This window comes from Glandiceps talaboti, chromosome 1 (genome assembly GCF_964340395.1).
Source record: "Glandiceps talaboti chromosome 1, keGlaTala1.1, whole genome shotgun sequence".
Classification (NCBI taxonomy): Eukaryota; Metazoa; Hemichordata; class Enteropneusta; family Spengelidae; genus Glandiceps; species Glandiceps talaboti.
The window spans coordinates 1,753,725-1,777,685 of NC_135549.1; the positions used below are offsets into that span (position 1 = coordinate 1,753,725).

At 36.8% G+C, this 23,961-nt stretch overlaps 3 protein-coding genes across 4 annotated transcripts; all 3 read right to left on the reverse strand.

The window, feature by feature from the left end:
* Positions 1-1,504: 1,504 nt before the first annotated feature.
* Positions 1,505-7,574, reverse strand: LOC144437421 (uncharacterized). Its single transcript, XM_078126360.1, has 3 exons — positions 7,238-7,574; positions 4,330-4,465; positions 1,505-3,167 (listed from the first exon to the last, which is right to left on the reverse strand). The coding sequence occupies exons 2-3, from the start codon at positions 4,459-4,461 to the stop codon at positions 2,595-2,597; spliced, it is 705 nt and encodes a 234-aa protein (XP_077982486.1). The 5' UTR covers positions 4,462-4,465; positions 7,238-7,574; the 3' UTR covers positions 1,505-2,594.
* Positions 7,575-10,369: 2,795 nt separating this feature from the next.
* Positions 10,370-17,823, reverse strand: LOC144441095 (ninjurin-1-like). Of its 2 annotated transcripts, XM_078130628.1 has the most exons (4): positions 17,724-17,803; positions 16,288-16,324; positions 12,767-12,875; positions 10,370-11,903 (listed from the first exon to the last, which is right to left on the reverse strand). In XM_078130628.1, exons 3-4 carry the CDS (start codon positions 12,851-12,853, stop codon positions 11,544-11,546), a joined length of 447 nt encoding a protein of 148 aa, XP_077986754.1. In that variant the 5' UTR covers positions 12,854-12,875; positions 16,288-16,324; positions 17,724-17,803; the 3' UTR covers positions 10,370-11,543. The 2 variants fall into 2 exon arrangements, with proteins under 2 accessions (XP_077986754.1, XP_077986761.1); XM_078130635.1 differs by lacking the exon at positions 16,288-16,324 and having other exon boundaries at positions 17,724-17,823.
* Positions 17,824-18,487: 664 nt separating this feature from the next.
* LOC144439256 (ninjurin-2-like) lies at positions 18,488-23,144 on the reverse strand. The gene is made up of 3 exons (XM_078128534.1): positions 23,035-23,144; positions 21,322-21,410; positions 18,488-20,578 (listed from the first exon to the last, which is right to left on the reverse strand). The coding sequence occupies exons 2-3, from the start codon at positions 21,406-21,408 to the stop codon at positions 20,192-20,194; spliced, it is 474 nt and encodes a 157-aa protein (XP_077984660.1). The 5' UTR covers positions 21,409-21,410; positions 23,035-23,144; the 3' UTR covers positions 18,488-20,191.
* Between the last annotated feature and the right edge of the window lie 817 nt (positions 23,145-23,961).

Below are 23,961 nucleotides of genomic sequence, written 5' to 3' on the forward strand. Positions count from 1 at the left end.
TGTGTGAATTTGTAGGAACAAATATTTGTCAATCACGTGAGCATCCCATGAAAGTAGTGGTATATATATTACGCATGATTTTTAGGTCATACTGCAACCACCCCGTGACGTCATTGGTATCCATTTTAGAATAAACTTGCATAATAGGAAATATGGCATTGTAATGTTTAGTAAGGGCATAGGCAATGGAGGGTGCACGGCAGTGGAGGGTGCACGGCAGTGGAGGGCATAGGCAATGGAGGGTGCACGGCAGTGGAAGGTGCACGGCAGTGGAGGGTGAACGGCAGTGGAGGGTGCACGGCAGTGGAGGGTGCACGGCAGTGGAAGGTGTACGGCAGTGGAGGGCATAGGCAATGGAGGGTGCACGGCAGTGGAAGGTGCACGGCAGTGGAGGGTGAACGGCAGTGGAGGGTGCACGGCAGTGCTGGTGTTTAATCCTTGGCAATGGTTTTTTGCAGTAGCCTGTTACTATCGATGATAAGTCGCCATTTCGCTTCAACTTGAGATCAAAGCATAGCTGAAGTTTTCCATCCCATGCTTTCATTTCGTTAAAGGGGCACAAATTGAGTTTATAAACATTTTGGGGTGGAATTTGCCTGCATATCTAAAAGGTACTCGCAGTGTTGTATTTACTGAAGCACACTTAACCAGCACGTGCAATTGACTGAACTCAAACCAGGTATTAAGATATAACTTATAAATGAGCCGATGACGTAATTCATTATGCGCATAACATGTTCGAGGAAATCCCTCAGGCTGTTATGCAATCGACTGTTCCAACAATGTCAGAAAGCAATTGTAGTAACAAAGGAGGCATGCCGCCATCGACATTAACATTGTACTAAGGTAGTTTAACCAAAGTTTTATGTAAGTATTTTCATATGTGCCAGAGTAAAAAGTTTGTAAACTCAGTTTGGGTTACTTTAATGAAGCTAGATACCTTGACAAAGTAGCTTTCGTGAATTTCTGAGTAAAGACAGGTTCTTCATCTACTCTGGTTTACTTCAGTGCTATACGGAGGTTGTACCGGAAGAACTAGTGGTATGTAATTGACGGTTTAAACTAAAAATATGGATGTATCATTACGACTCATTTGTCTTCTTTTGTATATTTTGATGAGTACAACAGATTGTCATCTATATAAAACATGCTTGATGAATGACTTTTGATACTAGAATTCTTTGATTGAATATGTCCATATTTATCTTGAAAAGATATTATATTCTAATTTTATTATAGTTAAACCCCTTCCAACCCATAATCTACAACTATCACTCATTATTGGCAGATTAGACTGTAAGACTTGTCGCGTCGTTCATCCCTCACCGGTCTCCTTGAGGGATTGCCGGATGTGTAAGGGCGCCGTCACGGCGTTGGGAGTTTGGCTTTGCGACTTTCGTATGATAGTTATACATCATAAACCATGCTTCTGAGTATTTCACCCTCTTTTAAAGACAGCATACACCAACATGTTTTCAGAAAAATATATATATTTTATTTACATTCATGAAGTTCATTACATATATCCGCAATGATATCATTTCGAAGAGTTATGAAGATCTTCAGCTTATACACATAATTTATTGTGTGTATGATATGCAATCATCAACTGTGCCTGTAACATTGAAGTAGAATTCGTATGTGTACCAAACACATACATTTCTATTTGTGTTGAGCGTATAATGCCTCTAGTACTAAATTACCGAATATCTTACAGTAGACTGTCAGTCAATAATATGTTAGTTACAGAACCTAGTGCTAGTGAAACACTATTACGAAATTCATTGATAATATTTTAAAGGCGGAAAGAAAATTTGCATAGATGAAGTTAACTCTTGTATATTTGTATTTTCTTTCTCACTAGACATAATTTTGCCTTGTCGTCCTCTCTCAGTACGTTCAGTGTACCGGCTTATGTTGAAGATGACATAGAAACCCGACTGGCTGCGAGAGGTGTCATGATTTCTTAATGTCAATTTTTTTACAACTATAACTTTTGTTACATACCATTCTTATGATACATTTGCCTTCTTACGAGCAAGCTTTAAAATGGCAACAGTTTTCAGCTAAAACAATTGGTCCCTGAGTGACATTCTTGTATAAATTACACGTACATCAAACTCAATAAGGTTTGATGCATTCACTAATGTTTGTCATGTACGCCAAACCAAAAGTACCATTTGCATATTTAAATACAGCACTGACGAAGGTAGTGAACGGAAATTTCCTTTGACAAAGAAACAAAGCGTCATGATTTTGTTAGGTAGCATGTGACCAGTTATCCAAAGTTTCTTTATGCACTTCTCCATCGCATAGTGGTAATCCATGGTGTGAAGATTATAGTACCTTGATTCATGATATCACTTGCTGTTCGAAAAGTAATAACTTACATGAATTTACATTTCTAAACTATATGTGTTCTAAAAGCACACGGCAAACAGTGCCAAGTCTAAAGTAGTCTTCAGTCAGTAAACACCTTAATTTACATGGTACTTACATGTCACATGACATGTAAACTTTTCACCTGTACTGTGTTTAAATCGTGGAAATCCGTAATATTCTGACGTCAAGAGAATGAAATGAATTCATCGTTATTACGAAATATCTCCCTCAACGTTACTCACTGACTTCGATCCTGTCGAAAGTTCACTGAACGAAGCGATGAAAATGTTGATAATGGTGATAACCATTACTATAACAGTCGCCATGTTGTTACATATGTCAGCTTTTCTTTGATGCTGTGTTTTTGTAATGTTGTAACGAAACTTGAAGAAGAGAAGTATCCCCGTCACCAACTGGAGAAAGATTGATGATGCCAATAGAAATACTAGCAAATGGAAAAAATATGGAGTGTTTCCGTCAATGTGCTGTTTGCAAAGTAATTTCAAATACGAAGAATTGGCCGTCAAGAGTGCAACATCCAACATTCCCTGTGTTATGGTTTTCTTTCCGGCATACGTATTAGCATTAAATGCCTTTCGTTGTTCAGTTTGAGCATTGCCAATTGATTCAACACTATTCTCATCATCATCATCATCATCCACCAAATTATTGTCATTCTTTTGATATTGTAGCACTCCGTTTTCACTGTTAATAGTGTCTTCCCTTCGGAGAGGATTTCTCTGTCCATCCAGTTCATCATTCCCTTTCAAGCCATCTATGTCATCCTATTGTTAGAGAATAAACAAATAAATGGAACAACATACACAGTGAAAGAATACATGTCCGTCGACATAAATCTATCAAATAACATGAGAGAATACATACATACACACACACACACACACACACACACACACACACACACACACACATATATATATATATATATATATATATATATATATATATATATATATATATATATATATATATATATATATATATATATATATGGGCATAGTTCTAGCAACGTCTACAGTGAGAGAATACATGCATGGATATAAATGTAACAACGTGTACAGTGAAAGAATACATGCATGGACATAAATATAGCAACGTCTACAGTGAGAGAATACATACATGGACATAAATGTAGCAACGTGTACAGTGAAAGAATACATGCATGGACATAAATGTAGCAACGTCTACAGTGAGAGAATACATACATGGACATAAATGTAGCAACGTGTACAGTGAGAGAATACACACATGGACATAAATGTAGCAACGTGTACAGTGAGAGAATACATACATGGACATAAATGTAGCAACGTCTACAGTGAGAGAATACATACATGGACATAAATGTAGCAACGTGTACAGTGAGAGAATACATACATGGACATAAATGTAGCAACGTGTACAGTGAGAGAATACATACATGGACATAAATGTAGCAACGTGTACAGTGAGAGAATACATGCATGGACATAAATGTAGCAACGTGTACAGTGAGAGAATACATGCATGGACATAAATGTAGCAACGTGTACAGTGAGAGAATACATGCATGGACATAAATGTAGCAACGTGTACAGTGAGAGAATACATGCATGGACATAAATGTAGCAACGTGTACAGTGAGAGAATACATACATGGACATAAATGTAGCAACGTGTACAGTGAGAGAATACATGCATCGACATAAATCTAGCCACATGTACAGTGAGAGAATACATGCATGGACATAAATGTAGCAACGTCTACAGTGAGAGAATACATACTCCGACATAAATGTAGCAATGTAGACAGTGAGAGAATACATACCCCAACATAAATGTAGCAACGTGTACAGTGAGAGAATACATACATGGACATAATTCTAGCAGCTTATGAATAACAAATATCTACAAATCCTAGCTGTTTGCATTATTTAATAATCTTACTGGACAAATGGAGGATAGTGTTTCCATGGGAATGGCTAAGATGACATCTCTTTCGTCCTGTGTATCTTCATCACCCCGACTGTGTTGGCGATTCCAACCATGAGATTGTAGTTGTGTGCCTTGTATGGTCATGATGCTGAAAGTGAAATAGAAACTTAGATAAGAATAACATCTGTGATGGAAAAGGAGCTAGGTGTAGTAATAAGGTAAAAACGTGATATGTCCCATAATTCCTTTGCATACCCCACTTCCTGTTGGTGTATTGAGGGAAGCCCAACTGACAAAGTGAAATACACAATGATTAAGCTTACAGCCAATTTCAAGTTACCGTTCACAGTCTGTTTGATACCAATACAAAACTACTTTATTCTACACTAAGATAGCAAGGTCACAATTTCTTGCTGCATTTTGTCTATTACTGTGAAATATACCATTTAAACCGACGACTTGACGCAGACACGCGAGCGCGCGCCAATATACCATTTAAACCAACTGCGACTTGACGCAGACACGCGAGCACGCGCCAATATACCATTTAAACCAACTGCGACTTGACGCAGACATGCGAGCGCGCGCCAATATACCATTTAAACCGACTGCGACTTGACACAGACACGCGAGCACGCGCCAATATACCATTTAAACCAACTGCGACTTGACGCAGACACGCGAGCACGCGCCAATATACCATTTAAACCAACTGCGACTTGACGCAGACACGCGAGCACGCGCCAATATACCATTTAAACCAACTGCGACTTGACGCAGACACGCGAGCACGCGCCAATATACCATTTAAACCAACTGCGACTTGACGCAGACACGCGAGTGCGAGCCAATATTTTGGCGTTTGCATTTGATGTCTACATGGTGGCATTTTAGACCATTTTGTTTAGACAAAATGTATCAAGAAACAGTATTCTTTCAATCTTGCTATCTTAAAGTGTAGCATGTGCAGTTTCTTATTGGTTTCTGTGTGGTTGTATCAAACAGAGCCTGTGAACGGTAACTTAAAACGGGCTGCATGTGTCGTGTGTAGGAATAAATCCTCTCTCGAAACACATCCAGCTTATTGGTACAAGTAAAACCACTCTACAACTCTATCAGCTGAATTTGATGTTCTCTTGATCTTCGTTTTCAAACAGGACACAAATATGAATTTAGATCGAAAAACAAAAAGGGTATTAAGGCCAAATCCAAATTAACCTGCACTAGCTGCAACAGGGACATTTTTTTTTCAAGAAATAACCAAAGGTATATTCACTAATAATTGGTCAGTTATTTATCAAAAGACATTGTATCTGTTAATTAGTGGTCAATATTATTTGTGGGTGGTGTTGCCTAAGCTTGTTTTGAATCTCTCGCCACTTTCAAACCGTACTAGTTGTACAGTAACCGGATACTGCAGAAAACCACCATATATGAAAATTGTTAGAATACCAATAATTAGATATTTCATATGTTAATTGTGGTCGGTATTATCCATAAGCAGTGCAGAAACGGGTTGAAATGGTGATAGCCGTTGAGGGCGCAGATTTTTGGGTGCGGACCCAAAAAGCAAAACGATTTGATTTATCGTGTATACAGCTAGAAGACATGTTTTTACTCATTGGTGATGCGATACTGTTAATGGTGTACATTATTATAAATTATTGTACCTAACACAACATTTTCGAAAAAAAAACCGTTCCTGTTGCAGCTAGTGCAGCTTTAAAGGCTTGCATGTAGATTTTGATTACAAGTTGGTCCTTAGACTAACGAGGAACAGACCCATGTTATTGACCATATACCATTCCACTGAGTGGGCAAAACGAATAAAATTGCCATTTCCTGTGTGTATATTTATAGCAAAAATACGTGTATTTATTACCACATGACTAACACAATAGCCGTAGTGGTATAGATTGTAATGTTAGGTCGTACGGAAATCATCCCGTGATGTCATATGATATCTATTTTAGAATAGACTTTCATATACTCACTGTACTAGGAAAATAAAATTGCAAAAAAAAAATTGCAAAAAAAAAAAAAAATTGCAAAAAAAAATTGCAAAAATATATATATATATATATATATATATATATATATATATATATATATATATATATATATATATATATATATATATATATATATATATATAGTGCATAGTGAAATAAAAGTATCGGATAATGGTTTGTTCTGGTAAAATGTTTGTTCGGGGCGGCATTGGTGAACTTGTTGAGTAGCCTGTGGGTACAGTGTAAAATAAACTCGGCGTTTGTAATCAACTCTATACATGTACCACCATGTACCAACGCATAGCTGGGTTACCATGCCTTCCTACCAATTTGAAAACAATGAGACGACAAGACTTTGATATTTGACTATTGAGAAATTAAGCAACAAGTAGTGTGATATATGTTTAAATCAATCAAACAGAGTTTAAAAAACGTCCAAGTTTGATTGTCGCTTATATTATGTGTAACTAAATGTTATTTTTGAAGTAAGGGCGATCCTTATTTGTTGACGAATGTCCTCTACACCATGTGGGTGGAGGGTCTATGTCTACACGTACCATCAAAATTTGTAAAATATCGGCCTTGAGATGACTACGCTGTATCATTTTGACTGGTCGCTTGGATCGAAGAATTCTAATTTTACGTAACATCAATTTCAACTTACATGTAGTAATTTTTACATTTGCAATGATCATGAAGAAAGAGTCCACGTCTATTTTGGTCCACAACAACAGCGGACAACCATCAATGACAACTTCAGGCCACCAACACCATAGTGGTCTGAGTGGTATCTCATTAAATGACACATTTGCAGTGATCGTGAATGATGAAATTTGGTCGAGAACAACGACGGACAAATACAATGGGAGTTGGATATCAACGTGTTTGAACTTGAACTATGAACTTACCTGCAAGTCGTATAATACAAAACCTATTAACTACTGCACGCCTTGTACAATGTACCGCTCGTCAGCTCCGTGGTCGTGATGTGTCTGATGTGAGTATATAGTCACAAGTGTCGTTATAACTTCACTTGATGCATGTCAAATAGCCAGGGTTACTTTGCTCCTAATGAATTACGTCATATCATCGGCATACGTCGTCGGGACTCCCCAGTTCGTACCAGACCAAGTTCATACGTATGCACGCCCACGCTATCAAAACACGAGTGAATGCTCAACGAACCGCCCACAAGGTCTACGTTGGGAATTTCCGTATATCAACATATTGAACGAGACACTTAGACACACAAATAAGATTATTTGAGAGAGAGAGAGAGAGAGAGAGAGAGAGAGAGAGAGAGAGAGAGAGAGAGAGAGAGAGAGAGAGAGAGAGAGAGAGAGAGAGAGAGAGAGAGAGAGAGAGAGAGAGAGAGAGAGAGAGAGAGAGAGAGAGAGAGAGAGAGAGAGAGAGAGAGAGAGAGAGAGAGAGAGAGAGAGAGAGAGAGAGAGAGAGAGAGAGAGAGAGAGAGAGAGAGAGAGAGAGAGATGGGTGGCAGTAGCGTAGATGCTATCCCTGGCTTCGAATATCTTCTCTCATCTAGCAATGAGGGGGAAGGACAACTGAAAATTCACAGAATCAAAATGTCAGTTAGGATAGCGGATCATAGTATTGTAGCGTACGGTTAGTCTATCACACACGCACATGAATCAGTGTATATGAATATTTAAAAAAATGTTTAGTATTTCATACAGATGATCTTTGAGTGTCTGTAGTCCTCCAGTTCCACAAGGCTAACACCAGGGAACACTAGGTATACTGCAGAGGTATACTGGATCACAGGGGCACGGGAAGTTTGTGTGAGATGACGTAGTGTATTATGTAATTTATATGTACTCCTTTACATGTTTACAGACTGTAATTCATCCGGGCTATTCATAAGCTTCCGGCCGTACGTATAATGGTGATAAAGGTTGACGAATGTCAGAGAATGTTATCGAATAGCAAACAACACCCACTGCTAGATCCGGTCTGTAATAATCCCATCAATTCATTGTAATTTGGCAATTTGGCGCCTCCCCCTTGTAAATTTAAGGCTTCCACGGAAGCATGTGAATGTGGCACAGTTCGGTGTTTTGAATAAATACCATGTATACCGTCACGACCAGGCTGAGGTTCAAGGAAAGTGATGTCTTCCATTCATGGAAAGTGATGTCTACCATTGATCATTGTTGATACAGCTTGTAAAATGGAAGTGGTGGGATCAGGCAAAAATGTAGTCTTGCTGCTAGACGTTCGGGCTTTCTTTCGATACTATAAGCGAACGAAGTTCGCAGTGAGGGCTTGCCCGAACACATCCTCGGTAGCGATGTTCGGTCGTGTGTCGTATTCTATCGGAAGAACATCCGAGGTCTAGCAGATAGACTAGCAAAAATGACCCTCCCCTAATTTCCACATTCTAAAATATGCCCTCCCGGCCCAAAGGGCCGATTTGTAAAATGTAACCCACCCCTAATCCCCCCTTGTAATTACTGAAGGCTTATATTGACATATGTATTGCTCAGGAGTATGACGTCATCTACTAGCCACCAGTCGTGTACTACTATAGAACACCCATTGTAGAAGATATTGGAATTCCGGGGTTTAAACAGAGGCGACCACATGCAATATGTGTCAGAGTAGCAGCCTAGAATCCAGTCGTTTGGGGATTAAAATGTTCTTGCTTTTCTCCTAAGACGTCGTATTAGGAGAAAAGTGAGAGCAAAATCCCCACATACATACATACATGCATACATACATACATACATACATACATACATACATACATACATACACACACACATACACACACACATACATACATACATACATACATACATACATACATACACACTTTTTTTTTTTTTTTTTTTTTTTTGAGATGTCTACAGGATTACCCCATTTACAGGCACTCTGAAATTGGAAAAGACTAAAATATATTCAATATTTACAAAACTAGTAAACATAAAAATGAAATAAAATAAAATAAAATAAAATAAAATTACAGAATCTACCGTTAAATTCACTCATCAATAATTCATTTAGGACATTTTTTCTAAAAGTACTGAGACTGGAAAATATGTCAGCGTTTTGCAAGGTATTGATAAAATTGAAGGTCCTAGGTAAAAACGGGTTTTTCCTTTGAGTAGAATTAAAACGTGCGATTTTAAAAGTGTAGTGGGAACGGAGATTCCTGGAGGGCACACGAAACGGAACATTGGCAACAATATACGTTGCGTTAAAAGAGCCATTTAAGCATTTATATATAAAAAAAACCTGCATCCAGCAATTTCCTACGAGATTGAAGACTTGAATATTAAAATACTGACAAAGATTACTGTAATCGAGGCTAAGCCTTACTCCTTTACTATGGAACGATTTTCCAAAATAAAGGTAGTTGAGAAATTTATGCTGGACTCTTTCAATTTTAGTGATTAAATACTTCTGATGGGGTGACCAAACTTGTGGACAATACTCTAGTTGACTCCGTACAAGCGATTTGTATAAATTAAATGATACAAGAACTGTCATGGAAATGCTAGCTTGCAGGTACGCTTTATCACACAAACTAGCCTGTAAGCCTTTATGATGATGTCCTGAATATGTAACTCCCAGCTTAAATTAGTTGAAAGGACAACGCCAAGATCTTTGACTTGGTTTACACGGTCGATTTTGATGCCGTTAATCGTATACATTTTGCATTTATGAGGATGAGTCTTCTTCCTATAAAGTAATCACATTACATTTCTTCAAATTAAGTTTGAGGTGCCACAGTTTGGACCATTCAGAAACGTTATTAAGATCATTGTGTAGTCTAAAACAGTCTAGATCATTAAAAATTGTCTTAAAAATCTTGGAGTCGTCTGCTCACAGCAAACACTCAGACGACTTAAGAACATCGGAAAAATCTTTAATATACATACTAAAAAGAAGTGTACCCAAGATGGAACCCCGAGGTACACCTGATATAACCTTTTGCCATGTAGAAGAGGTACCTCCAATGACAACACGCTGTAGTTGATTATTTAAATAAGAACGAAACCATTCGAGAAGACATCCACTAATACCATGGGCTTTCAACTTGTGTATGAGAAGCAGATGGTTAACAGAATCAAATGCTTTCTAATAATCAAGGTACAGTGTATATACTTGTCTGCCCCTTATCAAGTTCACTGCTTATAAAGTCAGTGTATTCGACAAGATTCGTGGTAGTTGATCGACCCTTGAGAAATCCATGTAGGCAAGAACTAATGGAACTCTCAACATGCGCATAGACTGAGTGGAATATGACCTTTGGCAAAAACTTTGCTGACTATAAACGGCAGTAAAGAAATAGGACAATAATTAATGAAATCAGATCGCAGACTTGACTTAAATACAGGAACAACATGGGCCTTTTAAAAAAAGTGATGGAAAAACTCCAGAATTTAAGACATACATACATATGTTTAGTGTGTCCCATCATGCATCAAACTTCGCAATAATTGGATGAGGAAAAATGACATATTCACACGTGTAAGTCTCAAATGGATTATGGCAAATGAGACAAACCATTCCACTATAACTACAACATTTTTCATTAATTTGAAATATACATGTACGATATAATTTGAAATCCGTATGATGGCATATTATTTTTATAGAGTGGGAGTGTTACCCTATCCTCCTCGAAACACCCACACAACACAACTGATGTTAGGAAACGCGACCTTTGACCTTTTAAATGTAAATCTGTAGTGCTTGAATGGGACCATGTGGATGATAAGTGGGTATTGTGGAAATTTGTTTCGGTATTACCGAAAGCAACTATACAGTGTTGTATAACTTGAAAAACGAAATCATGTAAAACAACATCATGTATACAAAGTCCTTGTTTGAATCTCAACTCAGGGTTACAATTTCTAAAATGAGTAGTTCGAGATTCAATGTCTAAAATTATGGATGTTATTCGTAAGATCAAACAATTAATATTCTCATAAATACACCGAATAATGATTGAAAAGCCCTCTACATTCTGTCGGCCATCTTGGAACTTCTTGGGACAACTTATGATTTTAAAAGTCATATGAATTAGCTAATTGATTACTTTAATAACTTTTGTGAAAATGTTTAATTCAGTTCCTTGCTATATGAATGCTGTTGCCATGGTAATCTCAGCCTGAGATTGGACTTAGGGAAAGTAACATGGCAGAGTCGTATGTACAGGTAAATATCTTGTGCCAGTTGTATTATATGTCATTCAATAGGACCAGAGTACGACGCAATGAAAATGTTTAATATGGTGATTATGAAGACCACTAAGAGAATGATATTGCTCAATATGACCGCGATATAGCGGGCTTTATCCTTATTGATATTAAGTCGCATCTTGCTGAATAGCAAAAGTCCAACAATCAACAGAAAACACAGAGAGATAGCCAACAGGGTAACTAACAATTCGTAGTAATCCAAACCAAAGTCTAATCGACGTCGAATCAAAATTTTCAAAAATGAAGAATTGGCCGTAATGGCTGTGAAAACCAGACATGTCTGGGCTATTGTCGTTTTCATGCTGTATATGTTATAGTCAAAGTCTTCTTGCTTCGGCGGCACGTGCTGTCAACAAACAAAATTAAAACAATCATATATACAGTTTTAAGAATGTCTTTTCTACAAATTTGGCAAGGGAGTATTTTAACACGAGAATCTGAACAAGCTTGAAATTATCAAAATGTCTGAAACACGAATGATGCCACACACACACACACACACACGCACACACACACACACACACATACACACACATACACGCGTACGTACGTACATACATACATACACATACATACATACATACATACATACACACACATACATACATACATACATACATACATACATACATACATACATACATACATGCATACGTACATACACACACATACATACATACGTAAGTACGTACGTACGTACGTACGTACATACATACATACATACATACATATATTAAATTCGATTCGGGAATTTGTAGGAGGTTTTGTCATTTCTAGTCACTTTGTATCTCATTTGATTAAATCTGAATAATGATCGTATCTAGTTTGGAAAGTAATGGCTATCACCGACGATTTCTCCCACCCTCTGCCTTCTCAATTAGAACTATTGCCTTCAGACTGGCGCTATAGAATGCCACTTGCCCACAAGAATTTATTTTGATGTGTACGACTGGTTACAAAAGACGGAAGGAAAACAAGTCACGACGTTCCCTATATCAATTACAGAGGCAAAACAGGCCTGTGTATTACTTTAAGTAGCTCATAGTCATATTCATTCCTTTTGGCTCCACGACTGGGACTTGGCGCTTGTGTGTATGTGTAGAAACGTGATAATCTAAAGAAGTCGAGCATCAAAGTAATTACTTATGTCTTCAATCAGACCAGAACATATATTTACAAGAGATAAGAAATAAGTGTCACGTGACCTACTTCATCATTGTCTATTATTGTCATAGTAGTTTTTGGAGCGTTAGATGGTTTACTTGGACCAGCGTTAGTCTCCGGCAATTCTGCCATACTGCTACTTGATGCTTTGAGTCTGTACAATGATAAAGAATGGATGAACAGTTAATAATGGATAAAACTACTCAAATTAGATGTTGTGTTCGGGAAGTAGGACGGGAAGATAAAACTGCATGGGTAGGACCTAACTATCTTGGATGGATGTAGATACTAGTGGGTTACCCAGACTCAATTGCGGGCTCTCTGACTTAGTAGAGGAAGTCGGAAAGCTTGGGTAATCTGGGTAACCGAGACTGAAACTAATGAGGCGTGATTATGAATGTTTACCGTGTTTTGGATATACAATGTGAAATTCAAGGATTCTGACAGAGTGGGAAAGGCAGGGTCCTCGGATAACACGTTAAATTTACTTTATTGACAATAGGCTACACTTAAAATAAAAATGGAATATTTTATTTCATGATATTCATCAAACATTTTGGGTTTAAAGAGTCGAACAACTGTTTCACAAGGTTTGCGTCAGAATTCAATGTCACCATTGGAGTAGACTTCAAACTTTAGTAAGCTGTCTAATAGGTTTACATGGAACATACGCCATCTAGTGCCCAAACGATGAAATCTATCGGTCAATGGAGGCTATTGTGGACTTAATATTTTGTATAAAAGATGAATTACATTTACAACGGTCTTGGTCATTTTATTTGGTATTTTGTATCATGAATGTCAAAGTCTGATTCTCCTCATACTTCCCTGGTCCTCCCCTACATTCCCCCTCAATCCTCGATCTCCCTACATACCCTGTCAATCCGTGGTCCCCCCCCCCTCACATTCCTCATCAATCCCTGGTCTCCCTACATTCCCAGTCAATGCCTGTCATCTCCCTACATTCCCAGTCAATGCCTGTCATCTCCTTACATTCCCAGTCAATGCCTGTCCTCTCCATACATTACCCTGAGTGCCAGTTTTGTATACTTAACACTGTTGGTATTTATATAGTAAGAATTGTTTGACGTGTTTGGACTCATAGGTAATATTGTAATGGTGATTGTTGCTGTAGCGGTGTAAATTATATACAATACAACATGATACAATAAGAAACTAGGTACATAAAATTTAAATTAAGATACACATTTCAAATATTAGTTCATTTTCGAGATATCCTTTGGAAAGAAGATAGGAAACTCTCTATCGCAATGTGCAATGGCAGACACCATATGAAATCTGTCTCAGTGGAATAGAGCTGAAAATGTCGCCCGTCTGTGACGAAGTATCAGTGAAGCCACTCCTTGTTGGCTTTGTACGGCGTTGTTGTTAAGAGCAGTGCCATTTGTGCCAAATCGCTGTCAAAAACTGTTTTCAATTTGAAATGTTTTCGTCACTTGTTTGACTCGATCACAATTGTGGACTACAAACACAATCCAAGTTTTTGAACAAACAAACAAACAAACAAACAAACAAACAAACAAACAAACAAAGGAGTCATCATGTTGTCAATGACAACCAAAGACAACAAACTGCAGGAACTACATTATTGACACCGACCGTTCCAGTTGATAAAATGTACGCAAAAAACCCTGCGACTTGTACGACCTCTGACGTCTGGAGAGTGGCAGTGTCAGAATTACTACTCTAAACTGACATAAGGTACCTTTAGAATAGAATTTAGCGATGACAATACTATCAAAGGATCAATCTGTTCGTGACAAGAATTCTGTTTAAAATCACTTTGTACTACTAGAACCCTCCCTTGAGGCCTTAACAACGATTGAACATACTCTGTGTATTTCTTTTACTTTATTTCAGGATTCAAAACTTTACAAAATTGAAGTGGGGTCCAGCGAGATGTGAGATATTTATTCATGGCACGGTGTCAGTGGCTATATGATTGATGTTCAATACTATAGCAGTGCTTTAAACAACATTTTAAATACTGTATTTGTACCTGACTAGTCTAGTGGAGTTAAAAATGCAGCCATTTTGATGGCTTTTGTGTCAACTCAGGACATCTTTGACGTTAAATCTAGAAACTTCATTGTCTATCGGATCATGGTGCTATTTGTTGGACGTTATTCTTGGTACCTGACAGGTCCATAGATTAGAAACCAAATATCAGACACGTAAACATATTGGTTGTTTATTCTAGTGAACAGAAGGGTTGCTTTGGTGAATCAGACGTACACTACTAAATCAGTCCAGTAGACTAAGTAGGCGTAAACATATTGGCTGTTTATTCTAGTGAACAGAAGGGTTGCTTTGGTGAATCAGACGTACACTACTAAATCAGTCCAGTAGACTAAGTAGGTATACATGTAACATTAAATGAAATAAACATCTCAATACAATTCATTAATCTGTGTTCTTTGTTCTTTCATTTCTTCAGTTGCCTATAAGGCAGAATGATGCCCATGGCCCAATTTTCCTGAAAACTAAAGTATTGTAAAACTTGAAAATGGCAAAATAAATTTCTGGATTCACCATCTTGTTTTCAAGGACATTGACAATCTTTTATTTCCACATAGTTACTTTATAATACACTAGTGTACTCGGCCGTCATTCGTGATTCTAAAATGGTTTAATTTTAATTATGTTGACCCCTATTTAAAAAACGTAACCCTGACTGTTTTTCTTGATTTTAACTGCGGGTGGATTTGAGTTTTCTTGCACAAAGTAACAACAAAAGATTACTATTTTTCCAAGTTATCCTGTTTACTGCTGTGTTGACATATATCGTTTAATAGCTGGTTGTACCTCCTTGCCCTGTATGTTTGCTGCGCTGTTGAGATATATCGTTAGCTGGGCGTACCTCCTAGCCCAAATATGAGCAGTGCCCAAGTGTTGAAGAAGCAAGAGGAAACCGCATTGTTCGGCAGCGGGGTCAACATGAGCATCACCCTAATACCTTCTTACATACATACATACATACATACATACATACATACATACATACATACATACATGTACATACATACATACATACATACATACATACATACATACATACATACATACATACATACATACATACATACAGACCTAGTTAAATTTTAATCAAACCCAGCCGAAGCTTGGCGGGTCCAAACTAAGACTGCACCGACAACCCAGGGTTAGGAGGTATGGCCAGCTAACAATATCTCTCGACAGCGTAGTAAACAGGATATTTGTAATTACATACTTCGTTCAAGTTAAGGAATATTTATGTGTTTCAATTCTTATTCCTATTGATGTAGAGTACTTTAAAAAGTCGATGCAAATAATACAAATATATAAAATCCAAAATAGTGAAAAAATAATGATAAAAGTAATACAAAAATGAAATATGTCAGAACGAATTATCACTGCCTGGAAATCTACAGGTAGGATGAGTACACAGTGAGCTATATGAATCTACGAGCCTACGTTCACTATAGACTCTACAATGTGTCCAAAAAAATTCTTCTTCACTTTAGACACCAGTTTCAAACTTGAAAGGAACACGACCATGTATTTACCAATACTTTGGAAATCTTGTCTTCAGACCAAATTTTACTGAAATGAAGGGTGTCGTCATAATAATAATAATAATAATAATAATAAATTTATATAGCGACTAAAATCATAGAGACAGTGATCAGAGCCACTTAAAATACATAAAAAGTAAAAAAACACACCTAAATTCTAGATCTAAGAGAAGGCAAGATTAAAAAGATGTGTTTTCAGCATACGCCATGACACCCAGGTTACATATAAATACCCTATTGTTAGATAGCAAATAACAAATTCGTACATGGTGTTGTATACTTACTTATTTCTAAGTAAACAAGAAAGCCGGTGTTGTATTTCAAGATATTTTTAAACGGTTTGAGGATTTAGCATTCCCATGTATAAAATTAATGTTTTAAAAATTATAATTATGTGGTCTTTTCATTCCTGTTCGAATTGACAGATTTAACCAATGACGTCACTGCCCGTTTAATCATTGTAGATTACCAAGTCGAATTATATCAGTTACATATCCATCCCTTTGAAACGTCATCAAGATAAAATGTGTCTTATTAAATTGATAATACAAAACGAACTGAGAAGCTGTGCTGTTACATGACGCAGAACAATTCGTGTAACTGGCGTTGTGCACTGGCAATCATGACACTGAAGGCAGCGCCTGTCAGTGCACGAGTGTGAGTGTGCGGTGTGGCATGGAGAATGTACAACCAGTCCGTAAATCAAGACGTCACAAGCTTTATTTTCTGGCTGTATATAAAATGTATAAAGAACAATGAATAGAGAGACATGGAAGGCGTTCATTCCCGTTTATGAACATGTTGAACACGACTTTTTTCATTGTGGCCATTCTGTGTCATGACTAATAATGGCCGGAGAATGCTGGCATTCTGACACTTGGTCATAACTTTCGAACACCGTATCAAAATCAATGAACCCTGGTGCTATCGATGACAATTCATACCTCTAAAAAGTTTGGTCCAAGAGACCCTCATTCAATGATGCTGTGCCTATTACTACTTACAGTAATCACATCATAAATATATCAATCAGTCCACATCTTCCTGTTCATCCTTAAAACGTGCCGAGGCCTTGTTCGGATTTCGTAGAATACAAGTATTTTACACAGTGACATTCAAACATACTGTAAAGTTAAATATGAGAAACGGACACAGGATCTAGGAATCCCCAAGTCCCAACTATGAGACAGATTTTCTCTCTCATGTGACATTACTTCACCTGTATTGACATCAGGTTAAATCAAAGACACTGGTATGTTGTCTAACTTTATAATGTGTAATCATGTCGTCCACTAAACTGTTCGGATATACATGGATGGCTGTGAGACCACTAAAAGAAGTGGTCTGAGTGGTAACTAGGGTAGTTTTCAATATACAATGTCAAGAATAACACACAAATACAAATACATATGCACATATACACTTACCTTTAGAGGTGATGGAAATTTCTCACGTCCACTGGTGTTAGAACCGTTCAATGTTGACAATGCGAGGAAGTTGTTGATGCTAATACGAGTACGATGCTGTGTAAATGGCGTCTGGAGTCACAATTACAATGTAGTCACATAGCGTGCAAAAATTTGTTGTGTTGAATGGACCGTCGACGGGATTGACCTGAGGCATATTGGTCTAGTATTATACTTACCTGTATTGTCAGTCTATCATGGCTGTCGAGTCTCTGTGTTTCATGTTTGAACATTTTCTTGTCTACTTTTATCATTTTCGTTCGTCATACTTCCATTTATTTCTTAATTGACCTGTTACAGTACCTGTATTTATTTATTTATTTATTTATTTATTTATTTATTTATTTATTTATTTATTTATTTATTTATTTATTTATTTATGTACCTTTACTCGGAAATAGGACCTTATTGTAGAAAGACGAAAAACTTGAGATGGCATTTATTTTAAGGGGACATGTCAAAAACGTAAATAATCCTAGCAATGTGATTTGCCACTTTTAAGTAAAATTGCGAATCGTAAGAATTGATGCCCCCTTCTAGATACTTATTCAAATGTAAGTTTAAATCGAACGGGCTGATAATACATGCAAAAGTTGAAATGTGTTAAACCTGATCTGCCACGGAACGCCAACTTTTATTCTTCGCAGAATAAGCAATGCCTGTGTTTACACTTCATTCGACAAAACACACGAAACAACACCGTTTGAAGATGCATTAACTCTTTATTATAAGGTTACTTAATTTTTTCCATAGACTTGGAGTGAAGGGTGCATGACATCTCTCTCTAAACAAGTGAGGATTTGTTTACTTAAGTTATGTGTAATTGCATTAAGATAGTGAACCTAGAGAAAGGTAGAACACCACAGTTTGTTAAAAATATACAGAAATAACATTAAATAACCTCATAATGCTACTTATTTTAATTTCATGCATCATTGTTTCTTCAATATATTTTAAAAGGTAAATATTCACACTATGTACCATATTTTCACTTGGAAAATTAATTTGAGGCCATTTGTGAACGAAAGATAAATATTCTTGTTCGACTTTAGTACACTTAACAAAGAGTTTCGATACAGATCGATACCGCTGTTCCTGATCATTCTTTTAGACTATGTTAACTTGTAGATCAAAATGTTTCCGTGTATTGTGAATATTATATGTAACTTCACTACCTCTACACAATATTTGCATATTACAATGTCTTCCACATGATTGGCTCTAACGTGCGTGGGATTTTCATAGTTGACAATGTCTCTAGAGTGTATTTTGAATTTAACAGAAGTATGTAACTATCATTACATTAGAGACTGGACACAAATAACATGGGAGGGGCCAGTGTTCTTGAGAACTTCATGCAGTGCATGAAAAAGATTGACCCTCCCAAAGCCTTTCACATAAATTACCGATCCTCCCCTGAGAATACAAGTATCTGTGATAAAAAAATATAATTGCACAATAGTAGTCCTCCCCCAAACAATTGTGTAATTTGTGTCCTGTCCCTTAAGTGGTCTCCGAAGTGTCTTCATAATGGAACTATATGTGTGTGCTTGATTTTGTTATTGATATTAATCAGACTATGCTCTTGTCCTTTAAGCAGATATACATGTAATTCTTTGGCCCAGTGCCAGTGTCTTTATTGTGACAAACTAATCAGCAAAAATGAGCATCAACAAAACCATCACAGCCCTAAATGAAAATACTTAAATACTACACCACGTCTCCTTCCGTCAAGGCTCATCATGCTGTCACAATACTAACTATCAGCTAACATTTAGCAGTGTATATGTTGAATAAACATGATAATGGTGTGTATAAAAATATCGGTGAACTTTACAGAGTAAAAAATTTCTTCTCTGTATACTTTCAAAAGTATTCTGAATGGGCAAGAGAATTCGGTTCTGGATAGCTCAGGTCAAAGTTATCTTTACAAATATTTGCATGTGCTGTCAAATGTAAACAGTAAAATACAGGTTGAGATAATCACTTCAAATTATAATTAACATAAAATTCCCAGCATTTTAAAAATAGTATTATCGCTGAAGAATGCATCGCTCTGTCATGTCAAATGTAAGGAGGACGGACTATGTATGCTTGTCATGCTATGCGGGTAGTTATAATACTAGCTATTCCTTTGTACTCGTACTTCTCAACCCTGGTACTCAAACAATGTAGGCATCCTTATTTGCTTGAGCAGCTACTACCACTAGTATTTGAAACAACGATAACTGGTGACTTTCTAACAAATTATATGACTTTCTGTATAACATTTTCTTTGCCACTGAATGTCCAAGAGGACTGGTCCTCACCAGAATTGATTACTGCTAGGCTTATTGTGTGTAATTGTTATGTTTCTGGTGAAATAAAATTCACTTTAATTCATATAATTCCATTACAAGGGTTTGAACTGTGTTAGTATTGTGTTGTTGTTAATCCATAGGACCGCTGAATGATGCAATGAAAATGTTAAATATTGTGGTTATGATTATAAAGAGTAAGACTGTGTCATTCACTCGGTCAGCTATTTTTAAGTGTATCACTTTGTTGATGTTAAGTAACAATTTAACGAATAGTAAACCTCCTATCACTACACTTAGTATGAGTGAAAATGACAACAAAACAACCAACAACTCATAGTAATCGGGATTATCGATGTTTGGATTTAGGTGACGATGTACCAGTATTCGTAGATATGCTGCATTCGATGTAAGTACAGTCAATGTCAGAAAGGCTTGGCCAATTGTGTTCTTGGCTGCATAGAAGTTATTGTCAAAATCATAGGCGCTTTGTGGAGTGTGGTCGACAGGTTCTTCATCCTGTCAAACAATGATATTATTGTCAGGGTTATGTCCAGTGCTCGACAATGTTCTAATCGAACACAATAAGAACATGCAAAATTATAATGTATGTATAATTAGATAATTATTTAAGATGCATCCTTTGATAAATTCCAAAAAAAACCAAAATCTTATAACTGACTACATCAAGCACATCAAAAGTTTTTTAAAAATCGTTTTAAAAGTATTTGACTACATGCGTCCCTCACTAATTATTTACATATTTTACTCGATACTTCACCATTTCAATTCATTTTATCACAACCAATGTAAAACAGATCATCCAAGCTAACATGATAGTGTACACAGATACACGAACACAGACAGATAGACCGACAGACAAAGGAACAGACAGACAGACACAAGCGCACGCACACAAACACACACACACACACACACACACACACACACACACACACACACACAAAAAGCCAGTCTTAGTATGGCATATTGCCAACATGTGTTACTACAATAGGCCTACAGAGTGTCTCGTCACTGTCCTACACAGATTGGCTCAGTAAAGAATTGCATGTCTATGAATTTTAAAAAACACATACATTTATTTGTTTATACTAACTACGTCAAATACTATGACTTGATAGATAAAGTCAAGCTCCCAGAGAGCGTTATCGTAAAGTACGTTTTACGTCACTGTCGTAAGTACACAGTTTTACGATAATGCTCTGTAGTAGTACTGATACAGACCATAATTTACAACTCACTTCAGTTGTGTCTATAATCGTTATTGCAGGTTTTGGTTTTTCTGGTGCTTCACTAGGACCGACCTTGGACAGACTCTCCTTTGACATGTCTATGTGGAAGAGAAAAATGAAACTTAGATAAACCGAAGTTAAAAGTTTTTTCTGTCGTTTGGACAAGCAAATTGATACGAAAATTAGCTGACCTTAACTACAAGGAAGTGCATGATGTCTTGAATAAGAACCAACGACATGTATTGTCAACTATAGCATGTACTTGGCATAGGGAACGCAGGCTCAGTTAGTTTTATTTCCAAAAACAAACAAACAAACAAACAAACAAACAAACAAACCAAACCAAACCAAACAAACAAACACACAAATAACAACAACATTAATAAACAAACAAACAAACAGACAAATAAATAAATAAATAAATAAATAAATAAATAAATAAATAAATAAATAAATAAATAAATAAATACAAACATCAACAATAGAGTAATCACAAATCAGTATCAACAATAATGAATGTTTGACAGTATCAAGAATTAGTATATGTGTTCCTACATGCAGAATAGTCACAATTCCTGGGGTATTTGGAATTGTGACTATTTTGCATATAGGAAAACATGCACTCACTAATTCTTGATACTTCATTATTGTTGATACTGATTTGTGATTACTTGTTGATGTTTGTCAGTATTTATTTATTTGGTTTCGTAAACAAACAAACAAACAAACAAACAAACACACACACACACACACACACACACACACACACACACACACACACACACAAACTAACTGAATCTGAGTTCCCTGTGGTACTTGGTAGTCGTGAAAGATGGGTTGAAATTTAGTTTATATTTCTAATGAGACGCAGGTAACATCAACAAATTCGTTATTTTAAAGACACGAAACGTGATGATTTATTACGTTGTCACGGACAACGTATAACACAACAACTAAAAAACAGCCAGCACACGTTTCTATTATATAGCAAAAGAATGTGTAGCGGGGATAGGCATGATTTAGGTGTCACATTTCTTTATGTTATGTTATAATGTGGCGACGCAGAGTTGACGGACAGTGTATAGAGACAGTGTATACAGTGTATACAGTAAGTATACAATGCCTTTATGATATGACGCCAATCACATCATTAAATCTTAAGTTGTTTTTTCCCTGAAAGCCTGGAACCATTTTGTTCTATTCAATGTTCTTTATTTGCTATGAATCCCATACTGACTTTGCATTACAGAGTGTATTTGTAGAGGAAACTATTCACATGTACCGATATAGTGGCAAAAAATGCGACACAATAAAATCTGCAATGCAAAATATGGCATGGCGTGATTTACCATTGAAATGACAGTGTCCATTGACAACAGTACGACGGAATACTCGAGTCAATTCACTTCCTTGTGCTTCTTCGGTGGCAGACTTTCAACTCGTCAAACAACTTGACAAATGCTGTTTTGTACAACCGAACGATCAACAAATAAGACATAACTTAAGTTAAAGCCCGATTCCAAATATCAAAGAATCCGAACTAAATACAGAATTCCAAACTTAATGTCTGTCAGTAATCCATTGTATAATACAAGAATGTGTGTACACGTACACATAAACAAAGGAGGTTGACTACAGAGTTTTCAGCTTCCATGTCACACTATCTTGCTTTGCCAATACTAAGTTGTAGATCGAACAGTCGTTGTAAACATGGATACTCACCTTCTTCGTCAACGGAAAGGCTAGAAAACTATTGTCGATTTATTTTGGCGCTGATGTGACAGGAGGAAGTTGGTGTTGACTCCTTCTGCCAGACTGGTACTCTGTCGATATAAATCTCACAATGGTTCACATGCACAATAGCTTGTTGTGTTATCTTAACTCAGGACAATAGGAATGGCCCAAAGTACAGATGCATTGTACCAGGACATGTATTGCATATACTGTACACCACAGGTAAACTGACATGTGTACCAGGACGGGTATTGCATATACTGTACACCACAGGTAAACTAACATGTGTTGTCTTCAATTGGATCTCTTTGTACCGTGACACATGCAATGATGTCAAGTTGTACTAAGTGCTTTATGTTTTATGTGTGTAGAAGGAAAAGCCATCCTTCGAGATGAATAACTAATTGGTCCTGAAAATACCAGATGTAATATCTATGAGAGTAATGTCCCCTTTCTGCTCAGCTTTCTTGTTGCCTTTTTGTTATATATATAATTAAAAAATGATAAATAAAAGCAATGGGTTATCACAACAGTTTCAATGAAACTTCAGTAGCAATAAACAACAGATATGTTTGAATCATGTGATCTGGTTTTACTGGATAGGCCTACTATATGAGAGAGAGAGAGAGAGAGAGAGAGAGAGAGAGAGAGAGAGAGAGAGAGAGAGAGAGAGAGAGAGAGAGAGAGAGAGAGAGAGAGAGAGAGAGAGAGAGACAGAGACAGACAGACAGACAGACAGACAGACAGACAGACAGAGACAGAGAGAGACAGATGGAGGGGAGGAAGGCCAAAGGAAAGGGAGTATAATTATTTGATAACAATCACTAAAGAGTGTGGAATAAAACGTTGAATGTACAATATTTACCAAATCCTTACTAACTTTACGGTTCTTTTCGAAGAATCTTGCCCAAGCTA